We start from the raw sequence: 15841 nt of genomic DNA, 5'->3' as shown, positions 1-15841 counted from the left end.
CCAGAAAAGGAAAGGTGAAAGCTTTCTAATTCTTTTTATGAATCAATAATAGGTATATCCTACAGAACATCTCCTCAAGTAAAATTTCCCAATAGAGCGCCTCTTAGTTTTATAATACCCATACTTCAAGAGAATATAGATGTCTCTCCATTACAACGACATCTCTCATTACAACGTTTTTGGGTTTTGGGGGGTTTTTTGGCTGATGTTTATGTAGGAAAAGTGTATGCATCCCCAAAACTCAATATAACATTTTTAATTTTAAAAAGTGGGGAAAACCTCTCAGTCAAGATTCTGAATTCAATTGGTCAACTATCAGAATTGTGTGTGAATGTCTCTGAAAAGTTTGATAGTTGCAGTGAAGGAGGCATCCACAGCAAGTGCCTGTTAACAGCTATTCTAACTGTGGTGATTAGGACACCATGTATTAAGTATTCTATGTCCTAATATGATAGTTTCTACTTTTCAGCGGTTAACTGTGCTTTAGTCATATTTTAAGAAATTAGTTGGGGATTTTGAGGAGAATCAATTGTAATACACCATAACTTTTATAGTACATTATAGTTTTTCCTATTTAAAATAATAGGAAATGGGACTCCCAATACAACATTTGATTTTCGGGAACAGATTAGTGAAGTTAAGCAAGAGATAACTGTATAGCACTAGTGTCTAACCCTTACAATACTTGAACATAATATAAGAAAGCTACAGAACACATTTAACTTTGAAATATCAATCCAAAAATCCTACATAAAATATTAACAAACTGAATCTAACATCATATTAAAAATAAATATGATAGCTAAATGTGGTTTATTCTAAGATTGCAAAGACAGTTCAGTATCAGAAAATTCATTACTATAAACCTGTATATTTAAGGGGAAAAACTAAATGATCTCTATGGATGCTGAAAAGGCCTTCAACAAAATTCAACATCTATTCCAGATAAAAACACTTACTGAAATAGGAATTAATGGATACTGTAATATAATTCTATAAACACACACACCCCTCTCAAGTCTAAAACCAGAATCTTACGTTTTGAAGGCAGAAGCAAGGTAAGGGTACCACTAATGCCACTGTTATCTGATAGTGTATTAGCCAGTGCAATCAAGCAGAAAAATAACAATGAGAGGCCTAAGACTTGGAAAGGAATAGTTACAACTATATTTGCAGAAATTTTTTTTTTTAAGATTGGCACCTGAGCTAACATCTGTTGCCAATCTTTTTTTTCCTCTTCTTCTTCTTCTTTTTTCCTTCTTCTTCTTCTCCCCAAAGCTCCCCAGTACATAGTTGCATATTCTAGTTGCAGGTCCTTCTAGTTGTGCTATGTGGGACACCGCCTCAGCATGGCCTGATGAGCAGTGCATAGATCCGCACCCAGGATCCCAACTAGTGAAACGTTGGACCACCAAAGCAGAGCATACGAACTCAACCACTCAGCCATGGGGCTGGCCCCTGCAGAAGTTTTGATAATATACTTGGGGAAAAAAAAACAAAGAGAATCAATGCTATAACTAATAAACAATTTGAGAATTCAGAAAACCAATAAGATATAAAATTAACATACAAAAACTAACAGCCTAGTTTTTTGCTTCTAGCAGAAGTAATAACAGGGACCAAATTAACCCTCCCACCAGTAACAATCAAAAACATCAGACATTAAGAGAATGAAAAGACAGCCACAAACTGGGAGAAAATATTTGCAAACCATTTATTTGATAAAGACTTATATCCAAAATATGTCCACAAAAAATCTCAAAACTCAGCAATTAGAAAACAAACAACCCAATTAAAAAGTTGGCAAAAACGTCAGTTCTCAGACCACAAAGGAATTAAACTAGAAATCAATAACAAAGAGATAACTGGAAAATCCCAAAATATGTACAGATTAAATAACACCTTTCTAAATAACATGGGTCAAAGAAGAAATCTCAACAGAAATTTAAAAATATTTTCAACTAACTGAAAATAAAATTACAACTTACCAAAGTTTGTTGGGTGCAGCAAAAGCAATGCTTGGAGGGAAATTTATAGCATTGAATGCATATATTAGTAAAGAAGACAGATTGAAAATCAATAAGTTTCCACCTTAGGAAACTAGAAAAAGAAGAGCAAATTAAATCCAAAGTGGGCAGAAGAAAAGAAATACTAAGAATTAGAGTAGAAATCAATTAAAATGAAATCAATAGAGAAAATCAACAAAACCAAAAGCTGCCTCCTTGAAAAGATCGGTAAGATTGACAAGCCTCCAGTTAGGCTAACTAAGAAAAAAGAGGGAAAACACAAATTACTAATATCAGAAATGAAAGAGGGGCCATCTACTGACCCCATGGACATTAAAAGGATAATAAAGGAATACTATGAACAACTCCATGCCCACAAATTTGATAACCTACACAAAATGGACCAATTCTTTGGAAGGACACAATCTGTCAAAACTCACACAAGAAAAAATAGACAATTTAAATAGGCTTATATCTATTAAAAAGGTTGAATCAATAATTAATTACCTTCCAAAACAGAAAGCACAAGCTCCTGATGGGTTCGCTGGTGAATTCTACCAAACCTTTGATGAAGAAACTATACCAATTCTCTTCAATCTCTTTCAGAGGATAGAAGCAGAGGGAATACTTCCTAACTCATTCTATGATGCCAGCATTATCCTAATACCAGAACCAAACTAGACATTACAAGAAAAGAAAAATATAGACCAGTATTTCTCATGAACATAGATGCAAAATTCTCAACAAAATATTAGTAAATAGAATCCAAAAAAGTATAAAAAGAATTATATACCACAACTAAGTGGGATTTATTCCAAGTATGCAAGGCTGGTCCAACATCTGAAAATCAATTAATGAAATCCATCACATCAACAGACTAAAAAATAAAAATCACATGATCATGTCAATAGATGCAGAAAAGCATTTGACAAAATACAACACCTATTCATCATAAAAAACTCTCAGTAAACTAGGAATAGAGAGAAACTTTCTCAACTTGAAAAAGACTATCTACAAAAAACCCTATAGCCAACATTATACTGGATGGTGAGAAACTCAAAGCTTTCCCACTAAGATAAGTTACAAGGCAAGGATGTCCCCCTACCAGTCCTTTTCAACATCCTTGCTAATGCAATAAGGCAAGAAAAGGAAACAAAAGGTATACACATGGGGAAGGAAGACAAAAAACTGTCTTTGTTTACAGATGACAATGATCATCTAGATAGAAAATCCAAAATAATCAACAAAAAATCTCCTGGAACCAGTAAGCGATTTTAGCAAGGTTGCAGTATATGAGGTCAGTATACAAAAGTCAATTGCTTTCCTAAATACCAACAATGAACACGTGAAAGTTGAAATTAAAAACACAATACCATTTATAAATCAGCACCCTCAAAAATGAAATACTTAGGTATAAATCTAACAAAATATGTACAAGATCTCCATGAGGAAAACTACAAAACTCTGATGAATGAAATCAAAGAAGAACTAAATAAATGGAGAGAGAAACCACGCACATGGACAGGAAGATTCAATATTGTCAAGGTGTCAGTTCTTCCCAGCTTGATGCATAGATTCAATGCAATCCAGTCAAAATCCAGCAAGTTATTTTACAGATGTCGACAAAATGATTCTACAGTTTATATGGAGAAAGAGAAACTCAGAATAACCAACGTTTCAATATTCAAGGAGAAGAACAAAGTCAGAGGACCAGCTTCAAGCCTTACTATAAAGTTACAGGGTGGTATTAGTGAAAGAACACACAAATATATCAGTAGAATAGAATAGAGAGCCCGAAACAGACCCCCATAAACATAGTGAACTGATCTTTAACAGAGGAGCAAAGGTAACACAACTGAACAAAGATAGTGTCTTCAACAAATGCTGCAGGAACAATTGGACATCCACATGTAAACAACAGAATCTAGACACGGACTTTATATCCTTTGTGAAAAGTCAAAATGGTGCAGAGGCCTAAATGTCAAATGCAAAGCTATAAAACTCCTAGGAGATAACACAGGGGAAGACTTAGATGAGCTTGGGTATGGTGAATCTTTTTAGATACAACACTAAAGACATGATCCATGAAAGAAATATTGAATATTCATTAAAATGGACTTCATTAAAATTAACAACTTGTGCTCTGTGAAAGACTATGTCAAAAGAACAAGAAGACAAGCTACTGACTGGGAGAAAAGTATTTGCAAAACATTGTTATCCAAAACACACAAGGAATTCTTAAAACTCAACAATAAAAAAGCAAATAACCTGATCAGAAAATGGGCCAAAGACCTTAACAGACACCTCACCAAAGAAGATATATAGATGGCATATAAAAAGATGTTGCACATCATATGCCATCAGGGAAATGCAAATTAAAATAATTTAATACCACTACACACTTGTTAGAATGGCAAAAGTATGGAACACTGACAACACCAAATGCTGGCAAGGATGCAGAGCAACAGGAACACTCACACATTGCTGGTGGAAATGCAAAATGGTACAACCAGTTTGGTGTTTTCTTAAAAAACTAAACACACTCTTGCCATATGATCCAGCCATTGCTTTCCTTGGTATTTACCCAAAGGAGTTGAAAACTTATGTCCACACAAAAATCTGCACACCGATGTTTACAGTAGCTTTATTCATAACTGCCAAAATTTGGAAGCAACCAAGATGTTCTCCAGTTGGTGAATGGATAGAGAAACCATGGTACATCAGACAATGGAATATTATTCAGTGTCAAAAAGATATGAGCTATAGAGCCATGAAAACACAAGGAGGAACCCTAAATGCATACTACTAATTGAAAGAAGCCAATCTGAAGAAGCTACACATTGTATAATTCCAACTATATGACATTCTGGAAAAGGAAAGACAATAAAGAGATGAGTGGTTGCTAGAGGTCTTGGGGGAGAAATGAACAGGCAGAGCACAGAGGATTTTCAGGGCAGCATTATACATCTGTCCAAACTCACAGAAAGTGCAACACCAAGAGCAAACCCTATGGACTTTGGGTGATGATGACATGTCAATGCAGGGTCATCCTAGGTAACATATGCACCATTCTGGTGAGTGATGCTGATGATGAGGGAGGCTATGCATGTGTGGGGGCAGGGGTTATATGGGAAATCTCTGTGCCTTCCTCTCAATTTTGTTTGTAACCTTAAACTCTTCTCAAATAAATTAAGTCCTTAAAAAATTTTTTTAAATAAAAAAATTAAAATAAAAGTGGGCAAAAGATATGAATAGGCACTTCACCAAAGAAGATATGTGGATGTCAAATAAGCATATTAAAAGATGCTCAACATCATATGTCATTAGGAAACTGCAAATTAAAACAATGAGATATCACTACACACTAATTAGAATGGCAGAAATCAAAAACAGTGACTACACCAAATGCTGGTGAGGATGTGGAGCAACAGGAACTCTCACTCACTGCTGGTGGGATGCACAATGACACAGACACTTCGTTAGACCATCTGCCAGCTTCTTGCAAAGCTAAACATAGTTTTATCACACAATCTAATAATCACGCTCTTTAGGTATTTACCCAAAGAAGTTGAAAACATATGTCTACAAGAAAAACCTGAACACAAATGCTTATAAAAGCTTTATTCATAATTGCCAAAATTTGGAAGCAACCAAGATGTCCTTCAATAGGTGGATGGATAAATAAACTGTGGTCGATCCAGACAGTGGAATATTATTCAATGCTAAAAAGAAATGAGCTATCAAGCCATGAAAAGACATAGAGGAACTTCAAATGCATATCGGTAAAGGAAAGGAGCCAATCTGAAGAAGCTACATACTATATGATTCCAACAATATGACATTCTGGAAAAGGCAAAACTACAGAGACATTAAAAGACCAGTGGTTGCAGGGGTCAGGGAGGAGAGGCCACACCTGGACTCCTGGGGACAAAAGCCAGGCGGGGACCCTGAGCTCGTCCTCAAGCTAATCCAGAGAGAATCAGACCAGGGGGCTGATTCCCAGGAGTCTGGAAAGAGACTCACCAGTCCCATGGGAGGTGAGACAAAGAATGGATCAGGGAAAGGTTTTTCCCAAGGAAGCAAAGAGGAAGGGGAGGCTAAGCAGCCAGCCAGCAGCCTTCCACGGTTACACCCAGGATTGTGCACTGGCCCACAGCCCCAGGTGAGACACCTGAGCACGGGAGAATGGGCACACGCATGTTTCTGTGGACACGTCTGCAAAGAGAGCAGGTATGTGGTGGCACCACGTCTTCTTGAGACCTCCATTTCACCCAGCATTCCACGCCAGCTCTGCTCCTGCGGTCTCTCCTTCTCTCGGAACATTTTATCCATCCCTGGTACTCGCAAACACCCACACACCTTCCGCACAGTGTGCGGGGCCTGTACTTGTCACTGCAGGTCTCTCCCTACCTGATGGAGGGGCTTGAAGGCCAGAATGGCATCTTGCTCTCTCATACCTTCAGTGCCCGCACAAGGTCAGGACCTCATGGATGTGCAAGTGAGTGAGGGGAAGAAAGAAGGAAGCTCAGGCGAAGGCCTGGGGGGACCCAGAGCAGGGACCACAGGGCCTGTGAATGGGTGGGAGACCACCCACCACCACCCCACCCCACCCCTGTCGAGAGCATCCACCTCCTCACCCACCAGTTCTGGGTCGCAGTCAAGCCTGCTGCCGCTAGTCCCCAGCAGCCTTCATGCAACTATGAAGAGTCATGACCATTTGTGGTCAGCTTCCTGATGAGACTACAAGCTCCACAAGGGCAGCCCTGGTCCTGATCTCCCCGGCTGTGTTCCCAGCATTCTAACACCACACCTGGCACTCAGCTGGTAACTTTCAAATACTTTTGGCAGGGAGCAGAGCAGAGCTTAAGTGACACGTGACAGTTATGGTGCTCCTCTGGGTGCTGGAAAGCAAAGGGACATCAAGGCACAGAGGCCAACAGCAAAGGACTTTCTCTGCAGCTAGGGGAACAACTCACAGAAGCACACTCCATCCCCAAGTGGCTGCCATACAGCAGGAGGGAAGGGGAAAGAACAAATTGGGCCTGCACAAGCGGACCCTCCCCGCTGGTACGGGGAGATACTCACTGGGAACAACTGTGGTCTCCCCAGGAGGTCCAGTCAGCATCACTGGGATAGGCACAGTAGTGCTCGGGTCTGAGGGTTGACTGCCCATCCGAGTGACATTCCGCTGATTATCTGCATCCTCTGGCTGTTCCTCCACTTTCTGTAGACAGGTACTTGGGAGCGCATGCACAGGACCCACACCCATTATCCCAGTGGCCTCCAGGTCACAGTGCGGCTCCCTGCAACCAAAAATGCACATCAGAATCTGATGCAGCCCCAAACTCCTATTCTATCTGCAAAACACAGCTCCTTAAACCCCTATCCAAATCAAATAAATCCCTGACCATCTCCTCTGCTACTCTGGCATTTCATGCAATTTTTACCACTCTGTACACTTCTGCATTTTTAGGTCTGAAAGGTAGGGACGGGGCTGACTCACCTATCTGTTTGGCTTCACATGTGTGTGGAAGGAACTGTTTGCAGAATGAAGAAGCCTGGAGGAGTGTACTTCTCTAAGCCACCCCACCTAGGGCCACACCAGGCCAAAGGCCCAGCACAGCGCTCTGCACACAGTGCCACAGCTGGGCTGATCTCCAGTGGCGGCATCCAGCTGCATGAGTTCTGAGTGGCCTGTGGCCCATCCACAAGGATGAAGACTGCTGACCGCAGCCTCGGGCCTCCTGTTACCCCAGGTTCTCAGAGTCAGAATCAGATCCCATCCCAGCCAGGGAGCAGACTGGGCTGGCCTGGGGTCCCTTCTGCCATGGCTGCACAGCTGTCCTGCCTTGTTCTACCATTTAGCCCAGCACCTTGCCTCAGGTTCTCCTGACTCCCTCTTTCACAGTGTTCCCCAATCTTCTCTTCTCTCTGGGCCACTCTGTTCTTTCCAAGCCACGTGTCCCAAACCAGTCCCCACAATCTCCCTTGGATGCTTTAGAATAACAGTTGACATTCCCTGAGCGTGTACTCCGCCCACCCACGGGTAAGCATTTTACATGTCACCCGACAAGGCAGGACTGTCACCGCCCCAGAAAGGGACTGAGACGGCGGGGGTAGGTGGAGCGCAAACAGGGCCAGCCTGGCCAGGTCTGCACCCCAACCCTGTGCACCCTGCCCCACAGGTCCACAGGGCTGGGCCGGCGTCTCCCTCCACGATTCGCCCACTTCCCGAGCACTTGCTCACCTGGGTTGGTGGTTCCGCAGCTCCTTGTCCTTGTCCCTGTCCTCGACCCCGCTCTCCCTCTCCGCGGCCTCCTTCTCCGCATCCTCGTGGGCGGGCAGCGCCTTATGCCGGGCCCGGTGCCGCCGCGCCGGCTCCTCGCCGCTCTCGGCCTCCCTGGGGCCGGCCCGGGGGCCGCGGTGCCGCGCTCGGCGCTCGCCCTCCTTGCCCTGGTCGGGCGCGTGCCGGTGGGCCCGGTGCCGCCGGGGCTCCCGCTCGGCCGCCTCCTCCGGGGAGCCACGCCGGTGGTGGCGCCGGCCGCCCTCGGAACCCGGGCCGCGGCCGCGCTCGCTCCGGGTCTCCTTGCTGCGGCTGCGGTGCGGCCGCCCCCCGGGCTCCCCGCCGTCGGCCTTTGGGGCCTCCGCCCTGTCCTGCTCCCCCGCCGGGGCCGGGGCCTTGTCGCGGTGCCGGTGGTGCCTGCGCGGCGGGTCCGCGCCCTCGCTGGCCTCTCCGCCCTCGGGCCGGGCCTTGCCCCCCGCGGGCCCCCGCGCGCCCTCCCGGCCCGGCTCCACCACGAGCGGCCGGTCCAGGTGCGTCTTCATGTCGGGCCGCAGGTGGCGCGTGGTGGCGTAGTGCAGCCGCTCCTCGGGGTCCATCTCGCTGTACAGCGCCTCGCGGCTGGCCCGCAGGTTCTGCAGCCGCAGCTGGCTGGCCCGCTGCTCCCACACCGAGCGTGCTTTGGCCGAGTTCTGCTGCCTGCTGCGGGGAGACCGGCGGTGAAAGGCCGCCCCCTGTGCCGCCCCCCACAGATGGACACACAGCGATGGAGGGATGGCAGAGTGGGCGCGGGGAGGGGGGAGGAGGAGGGGTGGCAGGAGCCCTCAAGACCCCTGGCAGAGTCGATGCAGAGCAACAGGGGAGGGGATACCCAGGGTAATAGAACTCAGCACTGCCCCCTGTGGTTGCGACCCCGCAGACCGCCAGAGCACCAGCCTGGAGGGGGTGAGGCTCCAGGCCGCTCTTGAGCAGGCGGACAGCCACCGAGGCCGAGGGGTGCAGGTCAGTGGGAATGACAGGCACCAGCGTGAGGTGGCAGACAGGCTTCCAGGGCAGGTGTGCAGCCGGCCAGGAAGACCACCGTAGGGAGAGGAGGGGGGCAGAGGCCAAGTGGGGCAGGACTGAGCAAGAGGCAGGAGGCAAGGAGCCCCCTGCATCTGCCCTGGGGAGCCAGCCCTGCTGCAGCACAGAGAGCAGAGCCGCCCAGGGTGGGGCTGCTCCATCTCTGCCTCCAGGAAGAGTGACTAGCACAGGGAGCAAGGACCGCGGGCAGCTGGCCCTTTAGGGAGCGAACAAGGAGCGAGGCTGCTCCCTGAGGTGGTCAGCCCCATCGGACAGCTGCCAATGGGCTCAATAACCATTTGCTCCCACAAGCCCAGCAGTCAGGTGTGGGGCTGGAGACACTACCTCCTGTGGTTACCAACACCCTCCTCTGTCCTGGCTCCATGGAGAGCCCCTCCCTCCACCAGGGGCAGAGAGAAGCCCTCTAGCACCAGGTGTGGCCTGTGGTCCAGGCTCAGCCCTCACTGCACAGGCTGCAAGGCTTTGACCACCCTCCAGCCTCACTCACACAGTCACATGTGAGGCTCCACAGCCCATGGTGCACAGGATGCCCTTTGCGTTCCGGGGTCTTTGCTGAATAAGACCCCCAAAGTAGGTGACCCCAGCCCCATCTTGGCCAAGCAGAAGCCTCTGAGGCCAGAGTGTCATCCTTCAGCCTCTGGAGGTTTCTGGACCCACCATGGTGGTGGCAATGGCAGCATAAGACGATGATAGCTGTGGTGTCTGTATTGTTCAACAGCCACACTGTGCTCTGGGCTTCAGTGCCCACCTCATTCGACCCTTACAACCACCTCAGGAGTTAGGTGCTGCTCTTGTCCCCATTTCACAGATGAGGATACTGAACCTAGAGGACGTGCTTCTCAGAGGGTCCCACAGTGAGTCACTGACGGAGCCAGGATCAGACGCATGCAAGGGCAAAAAGGAAAAAGTATCTAAAGATCTGAGGCCTCGGCCAGACCCCAACTACACTGACAGCAAAGCCCAGAGCCACAGTCTGAGGGGCCCCAGGCCGGCCCAGCCACCAGCTCTGAGGCCCAGGCTAGACAGGCCACCAGCTCCACGGCCCTGGGCCACTGAACACCATGGTGACCTGCAAAAACAGAGGCAGCCAGTCCCTGCAGTTGGCCTGGACAAAGTAGATGGACGACAAGTGCTGCCCTTTGCAGGTGAAGTCCAGGCTCCAGGGCGGGGAGCCATTTCGGGGGCAGTGCCTCGAAAGTACGAGAGCAGAAGAGCATTGTGCTCTTCTGAGAGCTCTCACCTGAGGGCCCAGATGTGGGCAGGCAGGGCAATGTGTGGGGGACGACTGTCGGCCTCTGGCCATCTGCTGACCTGTACCTTGGGCTGCCACCCCAGGCCCTGACCTGCCTCCCCCAACACATCGAAGCTGTGGTGCCCCATTCCCAAGGACACTTGGCAACAGTCCCACCTTCCCTTTCTTTGGCTTCAGCCTAAAGCTGCAGGGGACCTACCCATCCCCAGCTGGCATCAAAACAAAGGGCCAGGCTCTAGATAATGCTGAACCATGAGAAATGGAAGACAACCACGAGGGCTGTTCCCCAGGCACAAGAGCCCATGAGAGCTGATGACCGGTCACTGCCTCAGGCCACCCAATCAGTCCAGCACCCCAAGATGGGCCTGGACTCTGGACTCTGAGCCACTTGGTTGGCAGGGTGGTGGCCTACTCAGGAACAGCCACAAGTACTGGGGACAAGTTCTCTGTCAGAAAAGACAGGCAGTAAAGGCAATGGGGACGTGTGGTACCTGGCAGCTCAGTGGGGATGGGATCCTGACAGCATGGCTCTGCCCTCAACCTGACCCTCAGGTGCAGCTTCTTCTCTCCCAGGAAGCAGCTAAAGTCATGGAGAGGTGGGCTGTCTGCTGGACTGGAGGGTGCCGTGGGGCTGGCAGGCTCCCCTCATCACGACCTAGGGGAGCAAGACACTGAGCAACCTGCACTGCTGCTCTACCTGGCCCAGCTCCTGCTGGGTCTCTCTGCCTCTCTGGGCCCTAAAGCCACCTGAGACTGTCTGCATCTGCCTGCCACTTAGTGGCACCACTGGCTTCCTCTCTGGATGGTCTCATTCTGTGCACCAGCCTCTCCTCCTTGGTGCTTGACTCAGCCTGCCCCTGCCCTCGTGGCTGTTCTGTCCTTGCTCTGTCTGGCACACAGAGCAGTTTGGCCCGCGTTGGTCTCTCACTCTGTGCCTCTCCACCAAGCTCATGAGCAGTGGAGGAAGGTGAGAGCAAGGGCAGGGCCACCCTCTGATCTACAGTGCAGTGTGGCCGGTGACTCTAATTCTGGCAAAGTCCTTGTTTAAAAGGGCTCTTTAAGGAGTCACATGGAGGAATCGGTCCCACCATGTCCCAGTCCCGGCTTGCAGGCACAGCCAGGCTCAGTTGCACTGGACCCAGGCACTGTGGATGTCTGCAAGACTCAGAAAGGAGCCTCTGTGGTGTGGCCCTGCTTTGAGGTCTCTGGACTGAGAAAGCCAGTTGCCCATAGCTGCTGACACTGTGAAACAGCCCATGGTGTGACACCATTGATACCTACATCCGAATCTTACTCCATCCTATGAATCAGTCAATGAGGATCTAGCTTTCTTACCCCATGAGACTTCAGGGCCCCAGCAGCCAGTAGGCCCAAGTACTTGTGGGAGGACCGAACCCAGCTCTGTGCTGGCCAAGCAGGGAGCAAGGTAGTCAGGGACAACAGGAGCTACCACCACCACCACCAGGACACAGAGGGCACCTGGGCTTCCCTGCCTCACAGTACCCAGCCACTCCAAGGACCTCTCACGTACAGGGCCTGGTCTCAGCATCAGGAGGAAGCCCCTGGGGACAAGCCGCTCAGGGCCATTTCCCCAGTCAGACTGGTGTCACTGCAGGAGAGCCACCCTGAGGTTTCCATAGTTCTGCCTCGGGCACTGGCTGGTCTAGTGTGAGCCTCACAATTGGACAGCGGCTCTGCTCTTGCTAGAACAAGGACATCCTAAAGATTACAGATGCATCCTCTCCCAAATAAGGAAGGGATGGGGCAGGAGGACCCCATGAATGTCCCCCGTGAGCCCTTAATGAACACTACCTCATGGGAACCAAAGGAGACAGCCCCCAGTGGCACCCAGCGGCGGTCACCTCAGGAGAAGCAGATGTGCCCGAGACACCAGAGTGACAGCACATGGACAGACAGCAGACAGGAGGACAGAGACCAGGAGGGAGAGGCGGAAGGGCTGAGCTCAGAGAGTCTGATGCCCCTGAGCAGGACCTAGGGACGTCCCCGCCAGGCTGCAGAAGGCTTGCCTGGAGCTGCCCCTGAAGCAAATGACTTGAGGTGTGAAAGCAGAGTTAGGCGTAGAGGGAGGTGTTTGCGTGTAGTTATCATGAAGCCATAGATGGATATCGTAGCAGAGCGACTCACGGTGAGTTTACGCTGGAGACAGATGAGCTGCGAGATACAGTACCTCGAGTTTGCTTTACAAAACTGCACATGCAAAAAACAAAACAAAACCAAAGTGAGAAAACCAGAGAGAGTTCTAAGAGACACTAGAACACGTGTGAGCCACGCCAGGTCAGGGTGCAGGCTGCAGTGTGCATCTGGGCAGGAGGCCAGGGATGCTTCCATCAGAATGAGCACCAGCTGAGACCTCGGGGTAAAAGAGAAGTTGAGAAAGAAAGAGCATCCAGCAGAAAAGTGAAACTAAAGTGAACACAGCAAATCCCACCATGGCTGGAAGACGAGAAGCCATTATCTTGGGGGCCCATCTGCCACAGCTCTGCACGCACTGCCCCTGGAAGGGTAGTGGGGTTGGAAAGAGCCAGCACCACTTGTCCCACAATTCCAAACAGCCCTCCCCCACCAGACTTAGCGCCCACTCCCAAGGGGCCAAGGTGGGCTGACCCATGCAGTCGCCTGGCCTTCGAGATGGAGCAGAGCCAGCTGACACAGGAGGCCTTACCTGCAGCGCCTCACCTGGGCGCCCTGTGCCTCCCAACCCCACTCTGCCCCCAGCCCACCCAGGTCCCTTGGCTCCCCAGGCTCTAAGCCAGGTGCTTCCAGCTCACCATGACCTTTCCCGGGGCACAGGTTCCATCACCACCCAACCTTCCCTTGGGTGTAATGCCAGTCACTTCCAAGTGACTTTCTTAAAGCTTTTCCAAAGCCAATAGAGAGAAACCAAAGAGCTCTTTACAATCATTTCCCTTCGAGGTGGCTTCCCCAGGAGAGCAAGGTGGGTTCCCAGCTCCTCCTTCTCAAGGCTGAGTCTACATACATTTGTGAGGAGTTCAAAGCAACTCACCTGTCTGCAGGCCCTGGGTGCAAACAGGTGTGTGTGTGCAAGAGAGGGTGCAAATCTTTGTGTGTGACTGAGTGTGTAAGCTTGTGGATTGTGAGTGTGAAATTGTGTGAGTATATGAATGAGTGTGTGAGGCTGTGAATGAGTGTGTGTGAGAGAGTAAATGTGAAAGTGTGTGAGAGTGAGGGTCAGAGTGAGTGTGAATGTATGAGAGTGGGTGTGAGTGTGAATGCACATGAGAATGTGAGTGAATATGAACATGTGTGAGAGCAAGTGTTTGAGTGGGTGTGAAAATGTGAGTGTGAATGTGTGTGAGTGAGTGGACTGTGTGAGTATGAGTGTGAGTGTGAATGTGAACATGTATGAGTGTGTGAGTAAAGGAGAACATGGGTGAGTGTGAACATTTGTAAGTGTGTGAGTATGATCGTGTGTGAGAACAAGTGGTTGTGAACGTATATGAGTGAGTGGGTGTGGACATGTGTGAGTGTTAACATATGTGAGAGTGAGTGTCAGGGTGAGTGTGAATGTGTGAGAATGAACATGAGCGAGTGTGTGAGTGAACGTGTGAGCGAGAGTGAGTGTGTGTCCCGGCATTCACAAGTCTGGGTGATGAGGAGCACGACTCAGCAGAGAGAACCAGGAAGACCACATCAACCTTAGCGTCCCTTCCCTCCCAGGAGCCTGAAGTGACTGTCACTTGAAGCCAAGATGCTCACAGCCCCAGCCAACCTCCACAGGACATGGGCGCCCTCTGAGCTGGGATTCAGGCACCGTCTGTGTCAAGCTACACAGAGTGCTGATGGGGGCCTCTCAAACACCAAGGACACTAAACGTCCCCTCAGCATCCAAGGCGTCACAGAGAACATCTCAGCCAGTCCTCCCATTTCACAGACCACAAGGCCCAGCTGTGAGGAGCAGGGTCAGGGCAAGGGTCACTTGGGGGACCTCATTCTCACCCCACCCCAGCAGCTCGGGTTGTAGAAATGAACACACGGAGAAGGCCCATCCAGCCAATATGACTCACCAGGAGAACGGGAAACAGTCAGAGACAGGCGGAAGGGGCAGGCAGAGGACAGAAAGACACCAGGAGCTCTGAGCAGCAGCTCCCGGCCCTCAGAGGTCTCAGCACGACAGAGAAAAGCAAACAGCAGCCACACACCATCCTCACACCCACCACCCATACATGCCCAGGGGCCAGTCGTCGCCCAGTGTGTGGGATCTCTAGGGATCACACCCACTGATAGCCGTGTCCGACAGAGGTGGTCCAACAGAGGACAAAGGCCCTCCCAGCTGCACCCCAGGAGAGCCTGCAGGACCCCTACTGGCTCAAGATGGGGGAACACAGGGGCTAGTGCCTGGACACACCCCAGGCTGGCTGTGACGGGAAGGAGCTGACACCCAGCTCAGGACCTGCTGTGAGGCAGAGCACCTGTGCCTATGCGAGGCACCCATTCCCAGGGGAACAGAAGCACGAGGTGGTGATCAGCCAGTAGCTGATGTCCTATGTTCCCTAGGCCCAGGGAGGCCAGTCTACAGCCTTGTTCCTACACAGCAGCATCCCCAGTGGGGACAGGAGGTGGAGGAGGAAGAGCATACAGACTTCTTTTCTTGGCAGCCCGACGTGCTCTCCATGGCTGTGCTGAGGGCCCCAGCACCCTCCTCTCTGAGGTCTCAGCCCAGATGGGAGTGGACGCCCTGCTACACACTCCCAAGGGGCAGGCAGCCCTGGCAGGTAGCAGGGGCCATGGGACGAAACACTCGGCACCAGGAACAGCAGAGAAGGAAAATGCTAAACAGGAACCCCACAAGGCCCATGGGAGTGAGTCAAAGGCTCACCCGCCGCCCTCTCTGCAGCAGACCACCAGCAGCTTACAGAGCTCAGGGAAGGGACCATGCAAGGGAAGTCTGCCAGGCCACAGCAGCCCAGGACCAAGCAGACTAAGTAAGTGAATTGGCCAGACAACAAAACATTGAAACCACTGAGCACTGAGCCCCCCAGCAACTGTGTGAGCCATGACTGCTGTGTCCTGCCTGGGCCTCCAGGGGCTGTGACCTCCTCTAGCTTCTTCTCCCCTAAAGTCTAGCATTCTCTGCTTGGCTTAGAGACAGGTCCTCTGTAAACACCTTCCTAGAAAATAGGTCATCAGCCTGGTGACCGCCAGGCAAGAACGGAGCTGCTATGGTACACACTCACACGT

General features: G+C 49.9%; 1 protein-coding gene across 10 annotated transcripts in view; it reads right to left on the bottom strand.

Annotated features, from left to right (window-relative positions):
* Positions 1-15841, bottom strand: part of CACNA1B (calcium voltage-gated channel subunit alpha1 B) — a 198347-nt gene that overhangs the window by 84342 nt on the left and 98164 nt on the right. For 5 of the 10 annotated variants that reach the window (XM_070251830.1, XM_070251834.1, XM_070251838.1 and 2 more), the window contains 3 exons: positions 12767-12829; positions 8254-8988; positions 7092-7309 (listed from right to left, as the gene is read on the bottom strand). In XM_070251830.1, the coding sequence (XP_070107931.1) occupies positions 7092-7309; positions 8254-8988; positions 12767-12829 (1016 nt within the window). The remainder of the gene's footprint in view (positions 1-7091; positions 7310-8253; positions 8989-12766; positions 12830-15841) is intronic. The other 5 variants (XM_023629527.2, XM_070251837.1, XM_070251835.1 and 2 more) reach the window with 3 other exon arrangements.

The sequence above is a fragment of the Equus caballus genome, chromosome 25, assembly GCF_041296265.1.
Source record: "Equus caballus isolate H_3958 breed thoroughbred chromosome 25, TB-T2T, whole genome shotgun sequence".
Lineage (NCBI taxonomy): Eukaryota > Metazoa > Chordata > Mammalia > Perissodactyla > Equidae > Equus > Equus caballus.
Note: the sequence above shows the minus strand (reverse complement) of the source record. Positions and strands in the feature narration are given on the sequence as shown.